Source organism: Protopterus annectens, chromosome 5.part0, assembly GCF_019279795.1.
Source record: "Protopterus annectens isolate FY-2018-M chromosome 5.part0, PAN1.0, whole genome shotgun sequence".
Taxonomy (NCBI): Eukaryota; Metazoa; Chordata; order Ceratodontiformes; family Protopteridae; genus Protopterus; species Protopterus annectens.
In genome coordinates this window covers 626,996,081-627,022,329 of record NC_056735.1, presented here as the reverse complement: position 1 = coordinate 627,022,329, position 26,249 = coordinate 626,996,081, and the positions used below count along the sequence as shown (strand labels likewise).

Genomic DNA, 26,249 nt, shown 5'->3' with positions numbered 1-26,249 from the left:
GCATTATAGATAAGCTCACCAGTTTAAATATAAACACCTATGTCACTAGATGGGTTGCAAACTGGCTCAAGGACAGAACCCACATGGTTAGAATTGCTGCAGCCATGTCGGACTCCAAACCAGTTACAAGTGGTGTCCCACAAGGCTCAGTCCTGGGACCTTCTCTTGTTCAGTATATATTTCTCGGAGGTACAGGCCAACACGGAAGGACTGTGGTTGACCAAGTTCGCAGATGACTGCAAACTGGGCGCCATAATCGACTCTCCAGCCGACACAAGCATCCTCCAAAAGGGCCTCATAGAAACAGACAACTGGTGCCAGAGCCATGGCCTCAAGCTAAACGCCAAAAAGTGTATAGTCATCCCCTTTGGCAAAAACAAAGTGGCCACAAATTACCACATAGGTGGTAATCCATTAAGTACAGAAGAAGTAATTAAGGACCTGGGGACCCAAGATGATAGCAATCTCTCATTTGACAACCACGTGTCCAAAGTGGTTAGAAAAACATTTCATACAGCCCACCTAATCATGAAGGGATTCACATCTAGATCAGGGGAGGTCATCGTGCCTCTTTACTCATCCCTCATCAGGCCCATAATTGAGTACAATGCCCCTTTTGGGATGTACCTTACCAGACACCTGCAGCAACTGGAAAGACCCCAAAAGTACCTCACCAAGAGGATCAATGGGCTCAAACAGATGCCATATGCTGCCCGGTTAAAGAAACTCCAGCTCTACTCAGTGGCATACCGCCTATTCAGAGGCGATCTGTGCCTGACGTATAAAGCCATGTCCAACCTGGAATTAATAGACATGCTGCACCTCAGAAAATCCAAATCCCATCGAGCTACACGCTCGAGAAACTTGAACCTCAGCACCGAAATAAATAGGACATACTGGAGGGACAGATTCATAACCCAGAGGCTCCCTTCACTCTGGAATAAAATCCCAGTCCAGGTTAGGCAGAGTCCCTCATTGACTCTCCAAGAGGAATCTTGATGAGTGGATGGGAGATCGTAGGTTTACCCCGGGTATCACTTCTGTGTCACTGTTAGACAGAGGCACAGTATACTAACCTCAAAAAAGGGCATAGCAAAATTAATTTAAAATGGGTGGCGAAAGCCAAACACATTCTGGCTAGGCTTATAAATACCCTAGGGCAGATAGCCTAGTATGAACCTATGAATCTATTAATATGTTCCCTTATCTTATTCCTGAAAGACCAATTGGTTTTACCTACATAAAAACACAAACAAGTTTTACATGCAGCAAGATAGACCAAGTACTCTTATGTCAGCATGAAAATCAAACCAAACTTCCTGTTTGGTGACCGGATGGACAAACGACTCGGTTGTTAAAATATATTTACACATAGCACATGACCAGCACATAAAGGTACCTCATCCCTTTCAGATCTAGGTTTCAAAAATCTCATAAGAATCGTAACACAGTTCCTCTGTACTGACAGAGTATTTCTATAACAGAAACTTGGACTACTACCTAAGAGAGTCACATACTTCTGATCTGCTATGAAAATAAATCAGTTTCTCTCAACTACATCTTGAATTAAATGTACATTATTAGTGCAAGTTTTTAAGTGAAAAAGCAGAACTCTCAGAGAAAAAAGGTTTTGCTGAATCACCTCTGTGAGACAAAACCTCACTAATCACATTGTCCATCTCAACCACATCATATCCTCTACTAACAAAACCCCTCTTCATTTCACCAAAAGTTGTCATCATATTTTCATCTTTATCATTAAGCCTTGAAGCCCTGTAAAACTGATTTTTAAGCGTATCCCTGTGCATATGTTTGAGATGCAATGCAAGCCCTCCTTATGTAATAAACAGTTCTTCAGAACGGATGTCCTATATAAACTGGTAGACAAACGACCATCTACATTGGTAATACATATATCAAGAAACTCCACTTTATCAATGTAAGAAGTTACAGTAATTCTCAAAAAGGCTGTGGTGCTATGCAAGTATGGTACAAAGTTAGAGTGCTTCAGTAGAACCCTGTCAAATCATAAACAAACCACCAACAAAGCAAACATAAAACAAGATATTCTGATGAAATGTATTAACATGGCAGAGAATGTTTTCATGTTCTTATTTGGCCATCACCATACTGGCGTAGCTATTGGCACACATGGTACCCATAGCCACACCTACCTGCTGTAGATGTACCTCAACACCAAACATGAACACATTGTTACAAAGTAGAATGTCCAATAATGCGCATATCTGATGTATCCTCATGCTGTCATAATCAGCTCTCTGACAGAAGGATCTGACATAGTCTAACACTATGTTATTAGGTACCACTGTAAACAATGAAACATCCATCATGACAAGATAAAATTCCTTGTGCATGTTCATACTAGACAGGTTGTACAAAGTGGTTAGGAAATGTTTAGTGTCTAATGACACAGGGCTACTCCATTTGATCAGAATATCTTATTTTATGTATATACATACAAACATATATAGACACACTGACATATATAGTGGGATCGGATATATGATTTAGATAAAAGCAATCATTTCTCCTGGTCTTTGAGAGAGAGTGATTTTAAGATGACTGGTAAAGGATAAATTTACAGTAATTAAAATACCCTGGTCTTTACAGACACGTGTTTCAAGAAGGGTTTCCCCATCGAGTAATATGTCACGTTTAGCACTAGGCAGACTGAAATGCATTATTTTGCATTTGTTAGGGCTAAATCTTAAGCCTGTCCTTCCTGCCAAGTTACAAAACTCAGTTAGAGACTTATAACCTAGAAGTTATACCCCTGGTTACCAGTTTAGCTGGTAAAAAGAATTTCCGAATGACAACAGATGCACAGTTGTCAAAGGATTGTCTTTGAAAGTGCCCACATCCCTAATAACTGTATCAGGTTTTTAAAGGGATGCCATCTGTGTGTGGGTGAAGAGGTGCTCATGTTTGCCGAAGGACACTATATACTGGCATTTAGGATAAGGCTATGATCCTGATGCCATTTATATCTATGTATTAGACATCCCTGTAGAATCACAGAGTCAGCTAGATTATTTCTAATAACTCTGAGTATGGGGCCATTTGCATGCTTAGACACTGGCCCTTATCATCATCCTTGACATCAGAGAAAAAAGTGTAAACAAATGTATCCAGCTAAACAAGGTTCAAACATACAAACTTTAATGGACGCAAAAAAAAAAAAATATATATATATATATATGTATATATATAGATATATATATATATATATATATATATATATATATATATATATATGTATATGTATGTATATATATATATATATATATATATATATATATAATGGTAAACCCTCTCACACTAAAATAGCACTTCCTCAGACCAGCAATAAAGCAAGAGCAAGTGAAAAACAAGCATATATATATATACAAAGCTGAAGCACTCAATGAATCAATGGTCTTGATTTCAATTTAGTCCTTAAAGGAACTCTCCTATGTACAGGGTATATGTGAGCTTGCAATCTCAATACTCAGTCTATTTCCAAACATTCAGTTTGTGTTTTGATGTCACCCCCTCTCTTTTTCTCTTCACAAAGTTGTAAAACAAGAAACTGAAAACTATGACTCATATCAGTACTTCTGACATGTTTGGAAAGGGCACTTATTTTGGCTGTGAACTCAAGGCAATTACTTTTCAGCCCTCCAGCAGTCAGGAATGTGACACTTCATTAACTGACTGCCAGCAGATGTTAACAGATTAACACTACTTCCCAAATGTGCTTGTGTTCCCTAGACACAGAAGTCAGGCAAAGTGGACAAATATGGGCAATCAGGTGATAGGGCCCTGGTGTAAAGGAAAACAACTGCTAGAGGTCTGGGATTCTTTTGCAATGTGCTCCCACAAATGCAGGTACAGGTCTCATGTGCCATCAAACAGCTGATAAACATCAAATATCCGGAAATACCCAGTGGGCCTTGTAGGTATTGTAGGATTCATGGAAGTCTCTTTGACCCATGCAAGTCTTGCTGGTATTAGTGTATGTGGAGGCTTGACAAGAAAATTCAGTTCTAATTGTGACTATTAAATATGTTCCAGGGGACATGAGAAATCACTCCACTGCAGCAGGAGGTTGCTCAACCAAGGTGGAGAAATCACACCACCTCAGGATGAAATCCCCAAGGTGATTGCTGAAGGTGTAACCCTCATGTGTCTTTTTTCACCAGTGACACATAGGGAATTGAGCAAAGCTGTTTTGACTATGGACCTGGTGAGAGGATGATGTGGACTTGTTATCATGCTTCCTTTTCCCATCACTATTTCACACTGCTTAGAAACCATCCTCAAACTGACACTTTTTGTCTCTGTGCTGGGAACCATCAGTAAGTGCCATCCCCTTTTAATCTGTAGAGTAGGGGGATGAAATAGTGGTACATATGGCAGTGCTTGTTCCACACCCCTCTCCCAAGACAGCCAGACCATGCTAGAACATGTCTTGGCTTGATCTGATAATTATAGAAACATATGGAAGGTTAGAGTTTCTTAAGAAATGAATGCAATAACTTATCCAGAACAAATTTTAGGCTAAAGTTACAAACTGTGAGGGACAGAAAAGAAATGAGGTGAGCAGGAGCTTGGTTGCATCTCCTAGACTGATTTGTGATACCAGTGTGCACACTAGTGTGAGGCACTTATTCCCCTGAATGGGTTAAGACAAGAGCATGCTGTTGCTAAACCAAGGATATTACACAACATTTAGATTAAGGATATATAACAAACTCCCAATAACAAACAATGACCTACTTGTGCCGTAACCGCCCAAGTATATGATGGAATGAAGAAGACAGAACTTACAATGGGCAGCGCCAGGCTAGGTGCTGAAATCTTGTCCTTGCAAAGAAGTTTCAATATTCTCTACTTTACCAAGAAAAAGGCTCTGGATTCTATTAGTGGTGAATGAAATAATACATACTTAAAGCAAACTGTGGTACGATTGCAATAACCAAAGAATGAAGTGCAGCTGAAAGCCTACGGAGCACTGCTTATTTTCTTTTTGTGAGGAATGGGATTCTTGCCCTCTGAACTGCTTTATGTAGTCTAGGATGCACATCTGGGTGAAAAAGTGTTTTCCATTTTTTTACAATGCATGTCCCAAGCTTATTTTACATTGAATATATGCAGTTTTCTTTCTTCACAACTTGCATCTTGAACCTATTGTTTCTTATGCTAGACGTACAGTCATGGTGCGTCTACATGGTAACACAAATAATAAGCCAAAGAAAGTGGACAGCAAAACCTTTAACCTCAAATGTTTTCCCAGCAAACGCACTGAAGGTGGGCAACAAGAAATAAGTCAGAACAGCCAGATGGTCTCTGAAAAGATCTACAGTATGAGGCAGATTGCTATAAATAAAATTACATCAGAACTGTAGTATGCATATTTTATTTTACTTTTTTTCCTTAGGGGTGGCTTGTACGGGGTATGTGCCCCGTGTACTGGAAGAACTCCTGCATCCCCACAATTGTAATCAACACTGAACTTGTTGCATAAGCCACTGCATATAAGGATTCACAGGGTTGATCTTCAAACAGCCCTGTGAATCCCTTGCATATATACAGTATGGTAGTTCTCATAATAATAATAAAAATTAATAAAAGTTAATGTAAATTTAATGCCCATTCATTATTCTACAGCTTATGTCCCTAGGACTCTCCCTACATTTTACATCAGAGTATGGCACACTTAGGAATGTCTTTCTGCTGAAAGCCTGAGTCTAAATGTGGGTAAAAGTTTAACTTTTTAATTCATTTACTTTTCAACAAACTACTAGAACTAAATTCAGTCCATGGCATTTCTTTCTTGAAAATGTATACTAGCACTAAAGATAACAAAAATATTTAACTTCATGGTCATAACTGACTTTCCTAAGTCCTTGCACCTTGAAGGCACAGTCCAAGGCCCTCGCTTACACTTTTACAAGTCTCACCCAACTCCTAAAGTGACCACGCGGACAGCTACCACTACCCAAGGAGTTTTCAAGACAAAAGGGGGGGGGGGTGAAGTAGGCAGCCAGGTTATTATTCTTCTGCTTCACGCACACATGCACTCAAATCTAGGTAACATTTTGAGTTCTTCAGCCACCTTACAAGGCTCCCATTGATCTTATTATCGCTATTTTATTTTAGAGGATTTAATACAGCTTGCCTTTCACACTTCTGAAAACAGTTCTCAGAATTGTGGTTCAGTGACTTATTCTACAAGGCCTACACTGCTGCTTTTCAAGAGGAAGCCTTAACCATGAGATGACTGAACTTGTTTACTGAATGTATGTTAATGCAATGCATATCCCACTATTACTGAGTATATTCCTAACAAATTTATTAATTAATGAAAAGGATAAGCAGTAATACTGACTTAACCTGTGCAAACAGTCTAGACACCCAATTCAAATACTATACAATGCAACACAGACATAATGACTACATTAAGGCAATCAAAATAGAGCCACTTGGCAAAAAAGTGAAAAGCAGGGTCAGCAATTCACAGAAGGTGCACACAAAGACAGTATAATAGTTAATAGAATGATGTATTAACAGCAATAAACCTTAGAATACAAATTTTAATAGGTTCATAGGTTCATACTAGGCTATCTGCCCAAGGGCATTTATAAGCCTAGCCCATAGTTATGTGGCTTTAAAACTATGCCTATCATTTTGCTGTGCCTCTGTCAAGCAGTGACACTGAAGTAATCCCTGGGGTATATCTGCGATCTCCCATCCATTGGTCAAGATTCCTCTTGAACAAGGCCAGCGTGCTCTGCCTCACATGGATTTTGTTCCACAGCATAGGAGTCTCTAATCTGTCCCTCCAGCACGTTCTATTTATAACCGTGTCAAGGTTTAAGTCTCCGCCCTTGTGGTTCTGAGGGATCTAGATTTTTGAGGTGAAGCATATTCATCAAATCTGGGTTTGACATGGCCTTATATGTCAGGCACAGGTCACCTCTGAGCAAGCGGTATGAGACTGAATAGAGCTGGAGTTCTTTCAGTCGGGCAGCATAAGACATATTTTGAGACCCTTTATCCTTTTGGTGAGGAACTTTTGGGGCCTTTCAAGCTGCAGCAGGTGTCTAGTCAGATACATTCGACGGGCATTGTACTCAATCATAGGTCTAATGAGTGATGAGTACAGGGACATGACCTCCCTTGATCTAGATGTGAATCCCTTCATGATCAGGTGGGCGATATAGAAGGTTTTCCTAACTACTTTAGCAACATGAGTGTCAAGCGAAGGCTACTGTCAACCTGGGTCCCCAGATCCCTGATGACTTTTTCTGTGCTCAGTGGATTGCCACCTATATGGTAGCTAGGGGTAACCTTGTTTTTCCGAAGGGTATGACTATGCATTTTTGGCGTTTAACTTCAGGCCATGGCTCTGGCACCAGTTATCCGTTTCTGTGAGGCCCTTCTGGAGGATATCTGTGTCAGATGTGTTTTCGACTATGGCCAGTTTGCAGTCATCTGCAAACTTTGTCAGCCATAACCCCCTGTTTGCTTGTACTTCAGAAAAGTAGATGCCGAACAAGAGTGGACCCAGGACTGAGCCCTGTGGGACACCACTTGTGACAGGCTTTGAGTCTGACATGGCTCCAGCAACTCTGACCCTGTGGGTTCTGTCACTTAGCCAGTTTGCAACCCATCTTGTGATGTATAGGTTTACATTCAAGCTGATGAGTTTTTCGATGATACCTGAGTGGGGTATTGTGTCGAAGGCCTTTGCCAGGTCGAGGTAGGCTGTATGGACTGCCTTTCCCTCATCAATGGCCTTGGTGACTGTCTCGAAAAAGTCAACCAAGTTTAAGAGGCAGGATCTGCCTTTGACAAAGCCAAACTGGGTTGGATCCAAAGTCTGCAAGTTCCCTATGTCTTTATTTATGAGTTCCATTATGATCCTCTCCATGGCTTTGCAGATAAGGCTTGTCAAGCTAATGTGCATCTTTAAAGCACAAATTAATCTAAGAAAAGTGGCAGCAATATATAAAAAAGGAAAACACAACATCAGTGCACGCTGCAAGTTCAAAGTGAAGGTGTTACTTACTGAATGGATTACATCTTCCAGTGTTGCTGAAAATGACTGTATCAGACCATGAGGCAGCTGTGATAGAAACCCAACTGTATCAACATAAATGACAGTCATATGACTTGGCAGAACACCAGCATGAGCAGTGATATCCAGTGTAGCAAATAGTTGATCTCTAGGCTGCAGTTTTGTATCACCAGTCAGTGCCTTTATCAAAGTTGTTTTACCTGTCAAAACAGCACAATTTGGAAAATCAGGCCTTGAAGCTCCTAGTGTGAAAATACAGTTATATGCGGCATAATCAGCAAAGGAAAAAAAAAAAAGAAAAGAAAATAAACCCTTAGTTCTTGATTTTACACGTTTCATGCTTCTTGGTGATTGCGGAATTACTTCACATGATGATTTCATTACCTGAACTCTGGCTTGCTGAATCTTACCCTGCCTCCCGGGACACTGTCAAAACAGAGCAAGTGCTTTCAATATTCTAATTCAAACCATAAAATCCTATTTGAGAATTAACGACTTACTGGTTTGTTAATTCAAACAGTTACATAAGCTACAGGAGTTGATGTGGACTATACCCTTGGAGAGACTACATTTTTGGACTTAAAAACTTGAACCAATTGGGATACATCATATCTTTGGCCAGAAGCAGCTAGTTTCTAGTTTAGATGCTAGACGATCTTTTTCTTGTCACAGAATGTTTTTTTTGAATGTTTTATTTTCAATTTCTTATGCAAGAGTTTTACTGTTTGCATATTTACATGAAAAAGGAATGCTTTAACTTACTTATTTCAAGTGAGGGATTTCGCTATTCAACTACAAACGCTTGTAGCTAATGGTTTATTTACTGGTAAAAGGGTTTACATGCATCTGCCTAATCAAAAGTGTAGCTGCTCGGAGATGTGCTACAACTTGAGCATTTAGATGCTGGTTTATTTTAAGGGTAAATAATAATGTGTGATATTTTGCTAGTTTTCACCAACTTACGGCAGCAAGCATTAAAGATTGGGAATAAGGTACGAAGGAGGTAGATGGTGCTGGGGAATCACCATTTGTCCCTACCCCATTCTGAAAAAGTTTGTGTTTGTGTAAAATACTTATGGTTAAGTTTCATTTTACTGCCACTAAAGCTGCACTGAAAGGCACCGGGCCTTGTCTGAGGTTGGCAAAATCCTGGGGAGATTCTGTTTCTAAATCTAACCTGTACTTGTACAGCATAAAGTTTACCTGCATGAGGAAGGTGTTAGCTATTACCCAAGGCAGCAGTGCACATTTACCATATATCATTAAGACCAAATGTCCTTCTTCCAAGGAAAGCCCTACACGTAGCAGTCTTCCAGTTCTCCACTTGTAGGTGGCAGTGGGCATTAATGACATACATCACCCAAGTGGAATGGTGTTATCCGAGTAGCCATCAGATGGCAGCTCACAGGTAGCTTTTCTCAAGTTCTATGACCCTCTGATATGCTTGGCTGACATCATGAAATAAGCGTGCAATAGCATTATGAATGAAATGCCCCAACCTATCAGATGAAACACCCCTCATGCCCCTGCATCTCAGCAAACTGGTAGCATCTCTACTGGTGCTTGCGACAAGCTTGGCCATGTGTAGTAGCAGACCCCTGTACCCACTTCAATGGAAGAAATGAACAAGCTCAGACTCATCTCTCCTCTCTCCATCCAAGCTCCAGCAGGTTCCACAACCACTAATCAAACTCTGGTTACCAGGGCCACAGCCATGGCTTTATCCGTCTACACACATGGAGCTGATTTAAGATTCAGAGGTCCTTTGCTGCATTCCTTTTTACCAAAGATGGGCTGAATTTTCAATTTAATTTTCCACCCTCCTCTCCAATTTATCTGAAGTTCTAAGATAATTATTGATGCACAGTCAACAATAAATCCTGCCACACCGATTAATGTGCCTTACTCTGGTGCCACACTATTGTGGAGTCAGTTATTACTTCCTTAAGTAAATTGTTCATAGCCTCAATCACCAATTGTGCTGAATCTGCCAGTTCTCCCACCTTAATGCTATCCATGTATCCACAAAGACCTTAAACCCATCATAATCTCTCATCTTCACAGTAATATAATGGGAATGCCCCACTCTCCTTATTTCATTCCTTAATATCAAAACATGTATAAAGCTAATATACATGTTTGCTTTACCAATACCTTGGTTATTCTGGGCAAGGATTTAAACCTCAAAAAGTAATAAATATATCCCACATAAGAAGCAATTAGTACATACAGTGAATCCTAGGTTGGGTAACCATCACCCCAGAGACATCAGATAAGATATCAGGTTATAGTATCAACAGATGGAAATCTCCAGGTTCTGGGCCTCTATGCATGTCACACCATTTGCTATGTTCCAACTATCTAACAATAAAGAAGTGCCTTCCTGAAATGCCATGACCACATTAAAACTGACTGAGAAATGCTTGGTTGAATACTAACACCTGCAATCAGAATTCTTTGCAACTGTAACACCCAACACCACATGCCCAACCTATTTCTCTTCAATTTCCTCATCAACTTTTAAAAGGACACACTCTGGATGGCAAAACATTGACCACCCTTCCTGGATCTTTTATAAGAAAAATTTTCTTGGAAGACAAACTGCAGTGGAACAATTTATAAAACAATTGAATATTCAAGCCCTCTTGACTGGGCTAGTTAAACCATTAACGATTCAAAAAAAGTTTCTCTAATTAATATATTTCAATATTAACACACTGTATCAGAAATAAGTTATGTAGCATTACCACTTGGATGGAAACCCTCCCACTAGAGATACCCCTGGCATCCACAGAAACCTAGGGTAAGGAAGCCAAATCCTTTACTCTAAGCACTTCCCTCATATAATACTTCAGAACACATCACCTTGTCCTGAACTACTGGAATAGCGTATCATACAGTACAAGGCACAATAAGTTCAAAGACCAGTTACACCTAGCCAGCCCACCTTCAAAGGGCAGCCTCCAAGATGGCAAAGACGTTTGGATGGGAGAGACTTTGTGAACACCCTTCCAAATATTGAAATTCTTATTAAAGGCAGGGAATATATTGCTCTGTTTAACTATGTATAGGTAATTTATTCTACAGAAGTACACACTGGGAGACAAATCTATCCAGCCAGTAGGTTCTGTTTATTAGCTCATGGAGATTTAGATCCACTGTACGGATGTTTCTGCAGCTGTTTGTTTTTGTGCAGGTGAAGGACATGGAAGAGGGAAGGGTCATTCATGGCAAAACAAGCCAGACATAGGTTGCCACATAGAAGTGTATGTCACACTGTACAGGGATAGTGTTTCAAGCCTCTCCCTGGTAGTTTATGGTCTTTAGACCAGCAAATTTTCTTCACATAAGAAACGTATGGGGTCTTTCTAGTTATGTAATGTGTTTGCACTGATACATAATAAAGGCAGCACTGTATTCTATAACTGCTCCAATGAGGGTTGAGTACAGAGAAGTAACTTATTTAGACCTAGCTGAGATGACTTTGGATATTACTTAGGCCACACGGAAGAATTTCGTCACCACCGTCATGGTATGGTTGTCAAAGGATACCAGAGTTGTTGTCAAAGGATACCAGAGTTGTCCATGAAGGTACTGTAACCTCTGATGATTGAATCAGACTGGAGAGTGATACTGCCTATAACCTATGTACCAGAAATGTTATATTTGACAAATGTGAAACTACTGCACTTTCTTGCATTCAATTTGAGGTTACTTTTTTGAACCAGTGCTATGCATGGTCTAGTCTTTTCTGGTGTATCAGAATATCAGGCATTGATCAAATTACATCATCCATCTTACAGTCACCAGCAAACATAATTAGTTGAAGGTCTGGATCCATGTCTTGAAGACTTGAGAAATGGACAATAAACAAGAGGGGGTCACAGCACAAAGGGCATCAGGTTATGCTGACTGAACTACAGATTCCGTGACCCTTAAGAAAAAATTAATTACATTTATGAGGCAAGACCTACCCCTGAAAAAGTCAGATTGATATGCGTCCTAGGCAGTCAGGTTTTCAATGTCGTTATTTAAAAAGTCTGATGTGATGCATTTTATGGCTTTGCACATGAGGTTTGTTAGGTTGGTGGGTTTATAGTTACTTGGGTCTGATATAGGGCCACCCTTCTGTGGGGGCATCAAAACAAAATGACTATCTGCCTCTTCATGTACTTTTTGTCCTCACTCTGACAATCTTGTAGGTCTTCAATTTACTGTGACATGAGATAACTTCAGATTCATGGGTTCTGAGACTCATTCAACAGGGCTACAGCTGACAGTGGGATTTCCTTCCTTCCTTTTAAGGAACTGAATTTTTCCATCTGACCAAACTTCCATGTTACCTTCTATCCCAGATCAGATGCTGTCTCATGGGGTTATCAAACTTTTACCCTACACCAAAGAGGGAAAGAAGTTTATTCAAGTATCTTTCTGGTGCCAAAGAAAGAAGAAACCTGGAGACCTCTCCTAGACCTTTCTTTTCTAAGGTTCCTCACTAAAAGAATACAGGGTGTAGATAGTTGTGCAGACTGCCTCAAGGCCCTATCCCTGTACTCGGTCTCCTACAGTCTACTGAGGGGTGATCTATGCCTAAAATACAAAGCTTTCTCTGATCCAGCCCTGATGGTCTTGCTACGCATTTGCAAAACAAATGGCACTAGAATTATCCGATCAAAGGATCTACATCTTGTCTTTGACATAAACATGTTGATGGGATAGGTGTCTCTCTCGATTACCCCCTTCTCTGGAACAGACTCTAAATTCATGTGAAACACAGCTCTTCCCTAAGCCTATTCAATCATAATGTGGACCAATGGATGAGAAATTGCAACTCCATCCCTGGCTTGTCATCTGTGGCCCTTATGATCACAACAATCTGTAGATGCCCTAAGGCACAGACATATACCAAAGCTGTTTTAGCAAATTGAAGACTACATCTGTACAAGCGAAAGTCACACTGACAGTTGGGGTCTATCTACTATGGCTACAGAGATATTAATACTTGTTTGCATAATTATAATAATTAAATTTTACATATTACTAAATTACCTTTTCAATACAAAATTACTAATATGTCTAGCAAACATTTTAATATCACCATTGTGAAGAGAAGTGTATGCTGAATAACTCTTGTATTATAACTTTTATAGTTTTTGAGACAAATACAGTTGTTTACAGGTAAGTTAGAAAACTGCATTCTCTTTTCGCTCAGGAGAAGACGGTCTGGGCAGGAAATCTGCAGGTGTCATGAGGTGTGAAATTCCACTCAGAGTAGGTGCGACACAAATCATATACAATACTCCTCCATAAAAGCCGAACTCACAAACTATAGACCAATCGCCATTCTCTCACCCTTATCCAAAATATTGGAACAATCTATTCACTGTCAACTTATTACACATATCACTTCTCATAACCTCCTCTCTCCTTCACAGCATGGTTTCAGACCCAATCACAGTACAACCACTGCCTTTCTAAGGTTTACAGATGAATTTCTACTGTGATTAATTTTAAGTTTTCTAACTTCAGCCCTATTTCTGGATCTATCCAAGGCATTCAACAGAGTCAATCATCAAATTCTCCTAACTAAACTCATTCTAAGGGCTATCGCCCTCGCCCCTTACCTGGTTTCTTAGTTACCTCACTAACAGATCCCAAGCAGTGAACTGCAAGATGAATTCTCCTCTTCCTTCCTATATCTGTTGGTGTCCCACAAGGCTCCATCCTAGGGCCACTACTGTTTTAAACCACCACAGTAAAACATGCTATTAACTCCACTCAAGTATGTGCTGCTAGGACATTACCCATGCTGTAAACACTCACCCAGAATCGTTTTCCTCCATAAAAGCTTGGCTTGACAATTCACAACTCCTCCTGACTCAAAAAAAAAAAAAACTACTGTTCAACCCAACTTTCTCTCCTCTCAAAAAATACCTTTAATAATAGAGATAGTACAGATGTGTAAAATCATACCATAACAGTAGATGTCTTTCTCTTCAGTGCTGCAGTATTCTTTACTACAAGGATCCCTCGGCCAGAGCTGCCCGAAATTCAGCCGGTATACCAAAGATTTATGATCTTGTATACGCTGTACAATCACACATTCTTCCCACACAGGACGTACAGCATAAAAGTGACATACAGACGCAGTTACCCAGAACTGAATTGTCCCAGTAGAGAACAATCTCCACAGGACAAGAGAGTCACAAAGCTCGAGAAACAGAATGGGAGGTGAAAGGTTGAGAACAGCCCTCAAAAAACCCATACATAATGGTTCTAGCAAAACCTACTTTGGCCTTGAAAACCATAAGCAACATGTAATGCTAAGTAAAGGAATGCACTGAAGACCAAGTAGTAGCTTCAAGGATGGAACTGGTGTCCAATCCCTTGAAGAAAGCAAAAGAAGAGGCAACAGTCCTTTTGGAATGAGCTCTAATAGATGTAGACAAAGATTTGCCATGAGAGGTACACTGAAATGCAGAGGGTGACAATACTGCAACTAAACCAACTTGAGGTAACACTGAAGCTTCCTCACATGCAATCTGGCAAGAGAGACCACTGGAACAGAAGAGGCCATGAATCCCAGGGCCTGAAGAAACTCTCTGGCTGGAATGGCAGTCAGAGGAAGGAGAAACTCTAAAAAGGTGGTCAATGACAAAGCTTTTAGAGGAGGAATAAAGAGCAACACTGGCACTGTCTGAATCCTGCATCCCAGATGCACACAATTCTGACAGGGCGTCAAGATGGACTTTTGGAAGTTGACAGTGAACCCCAGACTTTGAAGGAGAGAGATAGTGAACTTCAGATCCTGTAACAGGCAATCGGGAGAAGGTGCCTGAAGAAACAGGTCATCTAGACAAGCAAAAATCTGAATACCATTGAGCTTGCAGAAAGCAATTATTGGAGATAGGCATTTTGTGAATATCCTTGGGGCAGTAGAGAGACCAAAGGGCAAAGCAGAGAACTGAAAATGAAAGGAAGAAACAGAAACTTCCTGAAAAGAGGGTGAACAGGGATATGAAGGTAAGTAAAAACACCAGAAAATCCTGGGGCAGTAAAAGGGGAACACATGGTTTGAAGATTAAGCATCCAAAAAGAGGGAGGTGTTGAGTGGGGAGAGATCCAGAATAGGTCTCCAAGTACCCTCCTTTTGAGGAACCAGGAACATCATGGAATAAAAACCCTTTCCCATTTGGGAAGGGGGAACAGGTTGAATGGTTCCTCGGTTAACCAAGGGTCCTACCACCTTCAGGAACTGAGGAAGTTGCTCTACAAGAGGCTGAGGAATCCCTGAAAAGGAGGCAGAGACTTCTATACCATGAAGTATCCCTAACAGATGACAGAAAGAATCCAAGAGACTGAAGTGATGAGAAGTCAATTTGGAAGATAAAGGGAAAGCTGAAGAGACAAAGGAATTTGGTCTAAGAGAAATGGGGGGGCCTGTCAGATAAAGGAGGTTTCTGGGCCACAGATGTATGTAAAAGCCTTAGCATAAGACACGCGCCTACTGCCCTTAGAGGTCTGGCAGGGTTGCCGGCAGACAAAAGTAGATCTAGAAGGACAATTCCTCTGGAACTCTGGGATAGGAAAGACAAAAATAAGTTTAAGGTCCAGCAAAGCTTTATGTTTCATCAGCAGCCGTCCCAAAAAGATGTTGATTATCCCAAGGAGCATCCAACAGCTTGGCCTTAATATCCTCAGGCAAAAACTGGAGACAAAGCCAAGAATAATGCCTCATGACAAACCCAAAAGCCACAACTCTGGAAGCGACATCAGCAGGATCATAGCTACATTTGATAAAGTGGCAAGCCACTAGAGAAGTAGAACCTACAATAGGTAAGGCAGGGGATTTGCCTTCAGAATCAGGGAGGTCAGAAATAACCTGACAAGCCTGGGAAATCAAGGCCAGAGCATACCTGGTCATGTGGGTCTGGTAATTAATAGCCCTAAAGTACAAGTAAAAGCAGTGTAAACCTTCTTATCAATCCTCTTCATTGTCCTACTATCCTTATCAGAAGGCAAACATTTGGAAGAGGGCAACAGCAGGATCAGTAGAAGGACACAAACAAAAATTGACAGTCCTTGGGGACCTTATAGAACCTATCATGTTCTTAGAAGCAAGAGGCTGAGAATCAGGAGACTTGGAAACAGCAATGAAAGTGTCCAACAAGGCAGCCAGCACAGGAGGAACTGCAGATGGTTTAAGGAGTATCCACCCAAAGCAACTTATAATATCTCCTCTGAGTGCCAGATACTTGAGAAGAATTCCACTTAAAGTATTTCATTATCCTAGCAACTGTGCCCCCAAAGGACAATTCCTCAAAGGAAACTCGGGGTTAATAGACTCCTCCTAATCAATACCATAAGCCATGGGCAAAGGCATCTGAGAAGACCAGGACAAGGACCCCGAATCAGACTCTGAATCCTCATCCAAGGAATCTGGTTCCCTAGGCCATTTATAAGGGGTAGAGGTTCAAGGAAGGAGTAGGAACTGAAACCCCTTGAGTAGGCTCTACAGGGCAATCAAAGCAGAAAACAAGCCCTGAGTAAACTCCTGCCATTCCTATGAAGGATCCTTGGGACAGACCAAAACATGCTTCGCCTTTCGTCTTTTCTTGGAAGGAATGTCAGCCCTAACAAATAACAGAGGTTCCAACCCTTGGCAACATTCAATAAGAATACCCAGAACCTCTTCCCTGACCAATATCTTCAGAATCCCTCTAGGATACTCCAAGATAATCAACTACGGTTCCCCCTCAATGTCCAGACCAGATACCTACAAAGTTTGAGGACATGTGAAAATATAGATCCATGCTGGCCTCTGACAGGGTCATGGGAGATGAACAATATACATGCCAAATGGCCTACAGAGCTATTATATGCTTCTAGACGGATGTCCAGTGGAGGCTGGACAGCTAAAGAATCCATCTGAAACTTCATGGCCTTCCTACCCAACTGGAGTATCATAGGGTTAATGGATTCTGTCATGTTATCCTGGGTTAACTGTTTAAGCCATTGGTTTTCAAGATAAATGGCCAGGGAAGACAAATGGCTCCTGAGTGTCTTAGTGTCTTACGCACAGGCACCTTACAGATACAAGAGTTATGGTCCTAGAAAGCACCCAAACAAGAGAGACTGTTCATGATGATCCTTATGGGGAATCTGTCTCCCACACTGACATTTTCCCTTCTTGGATGACATGAACTCTAGGTAAGCAAAATAAATACAAGACCAAAGAAAAAGAAAAAAAAAAATTCCAACTGGGCACTTATCTGATGGCTAAGTATTCAGTACAGCAACAAGGTGTTCAGACCAGCAAGCAATAATGGCATTCAGAATGGTGGCAAAGAAGTTATAAGCAACTGTGTCCATACATCACTTTTATGCCCTATGTCATGTGCAGGGAAGCGTGTGTGTGATGTATGGCACATAAAAGATCATAAGGCTTTGGTATACTGGCTGAAAGTCAGGCTGCCCTAGACGGGAGATCCTTATAGTAAAGAGCACTGCAACAGTGAAGTATAGAATGAAATATTGTATCCAACACCAAACTACTAGGCGTGACTGTAGACCACCTGAAATTTAATCTCCATCTTCTACAATCCATAAAGACGACGCACCAAAAGTTAGGCTACCTCTACAGAATAAAACACTACCTTGCTGACCATTCTAGACAAAGTATAGCTATGGGAAGGGGAAACCGGTTGAATGGTTCCTCAGTTAACCAAGGACCCTACAACCCACCTTATTATATGCCTCTCCTATCCTAACCAATCTCGCCTCCTCGCTATCAACCAAACTAGAACAATTCTACAATAACACAGCCAAATTCACACTCAACCAACACTACAGATCACATTACTGCATCTCAAACAACTAAACTGGCTCAAACTAAATAGTTCTGTACTGTACTCACAATTAATTACAACCTTTAAAGTACAGCATAACCTTGAAAAATTCCCATTTCTTCGCTCCATCATTCAAATTTACAGTACTAAGAGACCTCTACGGTCCACTGACAAATCATTACTCTCTATAATTAAATCTAACAATGCAGGACACTCCTTGTATTCACATCATATTGCTAGTTGCTGGAATATCATCCTATTCCACTTAAGAATAGTCTGCAACCTGAAAGACTTTAAATGCCAACTGAACCAACACCTGACAGAAACGGCTCTGCATTTGTACCAGCCCCTAGTTACACTGGTGCTAATACAGGTTCACAGGTAAGTACTAGGTTAACTGACTATTTGGGCCAGTTTAAGCCTAGCTAATTTATCTTTCAAAGGTGAGACTCAAACCCTCTCCCTTATGTCTGTGAGGTAAACACTTTAACCATTATACCATATGAATGCATATTACGTTTTGTGCAGCAGAGATTTATGGCATGAATATGAATTTAATCATAATATAATATTATCACAACTATACCCTCCTCTATCATCTCATCTCCTTTTCTTCCTTGTATCTCCTCACTTCCTTCCTTTCTCTGGGAAGCTCCAACTCTTTACCTCAAAACGTGTATTCATATACTGATCATGTAACTGTTATTTTAATTGAAACTGTTTGTAAATTATGTAACTGTTATTTTAATTGAAACTGTCGGTAAATTATGTAAATGATGTCAAAGAAGTCTGAATAATAGAACTGTTGCTCATGAATGAGACTGTAAATGATGAGACATTGCACATGATGTCTATATAATGGAGCATTTCTCCACGGGCCTCCACTGAAAAAATGGCACTGCTCAGACTACCCAGTAAATAAATGTAATCAATCAATCTGCAAGGAATGCAAGCTGAATTTGGTTACTTCAACCTGACAATTAGTTTACCTAAAGACTTGCTTAGAGGATGTATAGAATTTTCCCCTAGATCTACCAAAAGCTCATCCATCCTTATTGCAAGAGGGTTACAAAATAGACATTTATGAGTTTCAGTTATTTTATAAAGCTTACCTGGCTTTCTCTGCACAGAAGGTTGACTGTCAGAAGAGACACATGCCAAAGTTGAAAGCATTTTCAAGAGTTCCAATAACATGAGGAATGGCAAGAGGTTTTAGTGTATCCACCTGAAGTAAACCATAGTAGTTCTGTGGTTGAGGGTGTCTTGAGATTTCTTTTTCTTCCAACTGGAAGAGGTCTTTTATCCTACAGATTGTCTCAGTAAAAGATATCTCCACTACATGAGAATTAGGGGAAATATTCTCCTCAAACTCTGATCCTAAAGTGGCAGGAGAAGAGCCCAGGAAAGCATTACTAACACATCCTCTTCTGACAGGAAGTCTTTGAGTGAGGGAGGCCTTTTTCATTTCAAATGCAAGAAGACTAGAGAAGAGAATAGTTACTAAAAGGCTTTGAAAATCCACTTTCCAAAAGAATTTGCTAACTCCTTAGCTTCTCTAATAGATGGGATAGACAGTGCAGAAAGAAGATTTGTCTTTTCAGTTTTCTTCCTCAGGGTATTTGATGTGATATACTTGGAAGTTCCACATGTCCACACTTCTATAATTGAATTCACTACCATCTCCCTAACCAACAACTGATGGAGTCCGCCTGGCCCCCTCTTGAAAGCACAATACAGAGATTTCCCCTGGCCATAACCAGAAGTCTGCACTTTGCAGGTGAATCATGCTCCCAAGTTTTAGAGACATCATATGAAGCAGAACCAGTGGGGATCGGGAGCAGTGAAGATAGTTCAAAGGTGGAACAACTTTATAAACCTCTTTAATTAATTTTCCCTTTTTGGTCACAGGAAGGGTCAGCCAAGGAAGCCAAGTCAGTATTCATCAACAAATGAGTAAGGACCTTGAGACACTGATCATCAATTGATACACTTGAGACTGCTAAGCCAACTTCAGTTAGTTTGGGAGTAAAAGGCAAATTTTATAGCAGAAGATGTCATGCACTTCTCCCAAACCAAACAGGCTATGTGGGAATAAAGTATTTGTCTTCTTGACAGACATTCCCTTTTCTTCTAAACATTGAAAAATATTTTTCTTCATAAAAACCTATTAAAAATGAAAGGAAGATTCCCAGCAGGGGTACCCATCTGCCTAAAAAGATAACTGCTGAAACAATGAAGATGAAGCTCGGACAAAAGTCTTACTTCAGTCTTCAATAACAAGATAATTCTGATTTTAGGCACTTGTATACCCGCCTTTTATACCAGGATATCCTTGTGCCAACTTGATGCACTATGCACAAAAGCTTTTCTACACTGTCTGGATGCCTGATCCTTTTCAGGATACGTCTCATACAGATTTATGTTACTGCAACTATCATCTAATTATAAACAACAACACTTATTTCTCAGAAAAAGTGGAATTTCATGTCATTCAAAACATTATAGCAAAAATGAAAATTTCTACAAGTTCAGGCCTGACAGCCACACACTTGAGATGGTGTTGCCTTCTTACCTTTAGAGCTATTAGCTCACGCAATATTCTGTAAACAAATTTAAAAAGATATCCAAAAACAATACAAAAACAATGTTAACATAGGTATGGTCAAATCAAAATCAGAATAGCCAAAAGGAAAACAAATGCAGTTAGAAGTTCTCTTCAGAGTAATAAATATGTAAAAAAAAACATGAATATATTATAGTGTTATGAATATAAGCTATACACACTGTGAACTTTTGTATAAAAGTGAGTTCTAAATACCTTTATATTATGTGTCAAAAAATCAACTAAAATGTTTTTCTTTTACATTTTTGACATGGAGCTACTATTTTACCTTTTCTCTTTAGCCTCTCTAGCAGATGAGGTAGATGGTGGGCACTCTGTCGCTTCTTTATTTCTATTGCAGTTACTTGTGTCTTTTCTTCACAGCCAGTAACTTCAAGCTACAGTTTGGGTTCTTCTTTTACAATAAGCAACAAGGCACTGCACATCTACTACTGAAGCTCCCAATTACAACATTCTACTTTTCTTTCCAACTTGCAGACAGTTAACTTCAAGGTACAGTTTGGTTTCTTCTTTTACTACAATAAACACATTGCATCTGAAACTACCGAAACCCCTGACTACAACATTTTACTTTTCTCTTCATCTTCCAAAAGGCATGAAAAGTAAAAATACATGCCAACTCTGCTGTATGTCTTTACTGGTATTTGGTAATGGGGCTTACACTCCCTGTTAAATTACTTGTTAGCAAAGCTTGCATCTTCTTGTCAGTTGGTAAAGACAACTGCATCTGTTCAGGCTAAAGAAACATCTGTGACCGTCTCCCCCTTTATCTATAGTTAACCAATTTAATTTGGGCTAGGAATCAGTATCCATGTGCCAAACTAGTAAAGTATTTTTAGTCTATAATTAGCAATGTCAATTATTTTAAATGGGTCTCTTTACCATTACTTGTGCTAAAGTTGTCTGCATAGACTGATTATTAATCAATTTTCTGACTCTTTCTGGTTGGAGAGAGAATGTCTATGCATTAATCAATTTTCTGACTCTTTCTGGTTGGAGAGAGAATGTCTATGCTTAATGTACCTGATTTTTCTGGTTGCTATTCGAGGCATCTATCAGAAAAAGGCTACAGGCTTACAGACCCTTGCATCATCTGGGACAAGACTGTGGATCACAAAAACGGCTGTGGCCTTGCTTCTCTTCTTGGGACTGGTCCTAACATTTTGCTTCTGGTGAGAGAAGCAGCAAAAGAATATTGTATCCCAACAGAGTGAAGCTGTGGTGAGACCAGCATTAGTAGTAGACAGGCAGTAGCTATTCATGCAACTCCCCTCGTTTCATCATTCTTGACAAGCTAATTCTTTATTTTCAGTAAGTACTGCTTGACTTCTTTCTAACTTCAGAATATCTGCCTAAATACTTCTTCCTTAAATTTTCAGCGTCTATGTATTAGTTTCCCCTCAAGTGTTTGGTAGTGCTCTGTAAAGACTCAGACACCTGAAGTGACATTTTTCCTGTAAAAGATAATTGAAATTTCTCCAACATCTAGTTGCACACTGGACAACTAGTTTGCAGTGACAAGCACTGTCCACATAGTTGCAAACCAGATACTCCTTGACAGTGACTGATATTCTCACTCCAACAGTCTAATCAATAAAAAAGGGTCTGTTGCCATGGATATGAACTTTCCTACTGTCTCGGTTACCAGCCTGGTGGATATGGGCATTTTGGAGCAATGTAGAAATTGCCTCATGTTTACGGACAACCAGTTAATTCTCAAACAAACTGACACAGTATGTGAGAGATGTATTTACACAACGTCATTGGAGGCAAAGCTCTCACATAAAAGCACTCCTAATGTCAGTAAGGTTGTCAGTAGTACACATGCTGCACCCATCATGCACAATTCAAAGCAGACATATAGACCTATATGTAGTGAGGCACTTAAACCACAAAAACCTCCTACACAAAGTATACATAAGAAATACCCTCAGCAGTCCCAAAAGCACTCTTTCAAAACAACACCCACATCAACACAGAGATACATCTCGTGGAGCCCTTACCTCTAAGCCCATAAGGCAAGTCACACAACAATCCAACATTCTAATCATCGGAGACTACTTTGTGAGACACAATGATACCCCTCTCACCAGGCTGAGTAATGAGAAAGTTATGGTCAATTGCTTATCAGAGGTTAGGATCCACCACATTACGCATGCACTCAGGTCATTGGAACCCAATTACCAATATAGGTTCATAGGTGTGTACTAGGCTAATGGCCCTGGGGCCTTTACAAGCCTAGCCCATAGGATTACCCTGGCAATGTGCCACCCGATCTTACTTCACAGTGCCTCTGTCTAGTAGAGCCACTGGTGTGGATCCCCGGGGTGAATTTTCTATTTCCTATCCACTCATTAAGATTCCTCTTGAAGAGGGGCCAGTGAGGTGCTCTGTTTGACATGTATGGGAAGTCTATTCCATAGCATGGGCAGTCTCTTGGTTATGAACCTGTCCCTCCAGCATGTTCTGTTGATTGCGGTAATGAGGTTGAGGTCTCTGGAGAGAGTGGTGTGGAGGGATTAGGATTTCTTTAGATGTAGCATTTCTAACAGAGCTGGGTCAGACATAGCTTTGTAAGTCAAGCAGAGATCGCCACTAAGTAGGTGATAAGAGACAGAGAATAGTTGTGGAGTTTTTTTAGTCTGTCCATATAGGAAAAGTGTTTAAGGCCTAGGATCCTCTTTGTGAGGTACTTTTGCAGCTTCTCCAGTTGTTGCAGGAGTCTACTGAAGTACATGTCAAATGGGGCATTGTAATCAATGACTGGCCTAATGAGGGAAGAGTAGAGGGAGACAATGACCTCGTTCTTCCTGGATGCAAAATCCTTAGTAATGAGATGTGCCACACAGAAGCACTTTGACCACAGTGGTAATGTGGTGGTCAAGACAGGTTGCTGTCAACCTGTGTTCCCAGATCTCATAACGCCTTATGTGTTCAGATGACTACCATCGATGTGGTAATTCATGGGAACTGGGTTTTTGCCAAAGGGGATGACGACACATTTTTTGGCTTTGAGCTTAAGGCCATGGTTCTGACACCAGTCGTTGGTCTCAGTGAGGCCTTTCTGTAGGATGTCAACATCACTTGGGGAGTTAATAGCTCCCAACTTGCAATCATCTGCAAACTTTGTCAGCCAGAATCCCTTCATGTTGGTCTGGACTTCAGAGAAGTAGATACCAAACAGGATAGGACCCAGGACCGAACACTGTGGGACTCAACTTGTGACTGGTTGGCAGTCTGACTTGGAGTCAGGTACTTTCACACTGTGGATTCTATCTGTGAGCCAGTTTGCAACCCACCTAGTGATATTGGGTTAATACCTAGCTTAGTGAGTTTTTCAATGATTCCTGAGTGGGGAATGGTATCAAAGCTGTTGGCCAGATCAAGGTAGGCTGTTTGAACCACCTTGTCTTCATCCACAGCTTTGGTGACTGACTCAAAGAAGTTGACCAAGTTGAGCAGGCATGATCTACCCTTCACAAAACCAAACTGTGTGGGATCCAGAATTTGGAGATTCCCTATATCCTTGTTTATTAGGTCCATGATGATGTGTTCTATAGCTTTGCATATCAGACTCGTCAGGCTAATGGGTCAATTGCTCCCAGTGTCTGTAGTCGCTCCTCCTTTGGGGAGAGGGATGACTGTAGCAGTGCACCATTCGGTAGGGACAAAGCCTGAGGTGAGGTGCCAGTTCATTCTGTGGTTCATGTAGAACACGGCCAGGGATATTTGTCAGGTCCCATAGAAGCTGTATTCTTGGCCTTGGACAGTGCTGTTTTAACCTGTACAGTAGTAATACTGGGTGCCTGGCAATCTACTGGTACTGTGATTGGTCCTTTGGGGGGTAGAGGGGTAAAGTTGGCACTGAAATTATTGGACAGTATACTGGCAATATCTTTTGGCTTGGTATAAGAGGCACCATTGTGCAGTAGCTCAGAGCAAATCTGGGTATTGCCGTGGTGATTCTTTACATAACTATAGAAGGTCTTGTGGTTGTCTTTATTATCTGCTGCAATTCTGTTTCCATAGCTAGCTTTAGAGGATTTGATGAGGGATCTCATCTTTTTGTTGAGGCTGATAAGGGAGTTTTTCCAGTCTTGGGACTTCATCTTCATCATCAGTTCCTCCTTCTGTTGTATAGTTTTGTTTATGGCAGGGGACCACCACATTGGCTTTCTTTTTTTGGAGGAGAACATCTTGGTTCTATTGGGTATGGCAAGATCCATGCATTTGTGTACGTGTTCGTACAGTGCATCGGTGTATGATTCGGCAGGCATGCAACTATTCTCCATTTGCATGGGTGCCGTGAAGTTAGCCACCTCTGTTTTTAGGAGCCCAAAGTTAGCTTTGGAGAAGTTTTTCATGGTGGTTACCATTGTGGGGGGGGGGGGGTTTCAAGGTAATTAGTTTGTGGTCAGATTTAACCATGGAGGAGTTGACTATTGGTGTAGAGCAAAGGTCACCCATGTTAGTAATGACCAGGTTTCAAGGATGTTGCTACCTTTAGTGGGGGTAAGAACGAGCTGGTCTAGGGTACAGGCGTAATTTTCCCAGTTAACGGAGGGAAAGTTGAAGTCAGCCAGTATAAGTGTTAGGTCAGACCCTAATATTCTCCAGGGTGCCTAGGAACGTGCGTGTGTGAGTCTTGGGACTTGGTTGCAGACCTATAGCAGGCTACGACCTGAATCGCTGTCTTACCCAATGTTAGCTGCACCTGAAGATGTGCTATGTTGGGCTACCAGCCTGGAGGTGTGCGCATCCTTTATGAATATGGAAACACAAGCAGCTTTGTTGCTTCGGTCCTACTTCTGGGGCCAAAAGGTGTGGAATGAGTTATAGCCTGGTAGTGCAGAGATGCTTTCTGCTGCCTTGAACCAGGTCTCTGTTAAAGTACAAATGTCAATGTTCTTAATTTTAAGGAGTGATTCGAGCGAGTGCATTTTGCGATTCAGACTTCTAGTGCTGAGCCGCATGACCCACAGATTGCATTTGTTTGTAGCTGTTACGGTGGTGATTTGGTCTTTGGAACACTGCCTAAAAAAGGCTCAGCCAACTATCTGTATACCACTCTGCAAACATCTCTCCACCATTTATCACACCTGTTTCTGTCCAATTCTCATAACATTTCTTTCACTAATATACCACACGGCTATCATTTTACCAACCCCCCATCTTCTACCTATTATCTAAACTCCACCATGTCAACTCACAATGACAGCAAGTCAATTGCTACTGTTTTGTACACTCACAACACTAGCTCACTTCACTAACTACCATAATACTCCCATATCATATCCCAGCTCCATCACAAACATTACATCACAAAACCCTCTTTCTCTCCCTAACTCTCCTTCTCTGTACCAATATACATGCTCAGACTGGTTCTCTTATAAATATATTAAAGATAAGAATAGCACTTTTTCAGCAGTACTGAAAGTCAGATACAAATACTAATGGCTCCATACTGTACTCACCCCACCTCCATCCTGAAACAGTAGAGATATTGTCTCTAACCTCGGACACACACATTAACTACCCACCATGGCCAACCAATGCTTCCAACCTAATTTTCCCATCAGATAATGAATCTAACCTCATTCTTTTATACATTAACTTCAGAAGTATCTGCAACAAAATTCATGACATCATTGCATGTCTAGACTTTTACTCCCCAGACATTCTAATCACCACTGAA

General features: G+C 40.7%; 1 protein-coding gene across 1 annotated transcript in view; it reads right to left on the bottom strand.

The window, feature by feature from the left end:
• GTPBP6 (GTP binding protein 6 (putative)) overlaps positions 1-26,249 on the bottom strand; it is a 668,350-nt gene that overhangs the window by 474,599 nt on the left and 167,502 nt on the right. The window contains exon 7 of the mRNA XM_044072466.1: positions 8,075-8,283. Within this exon, the coding sequence (XP_043928401.1) occupies positions 8,075-8,283 (209 nt within the window). The remainder of the gene's footprint in view (positions 1-8,074; positions 8,284-26,249) is intronic.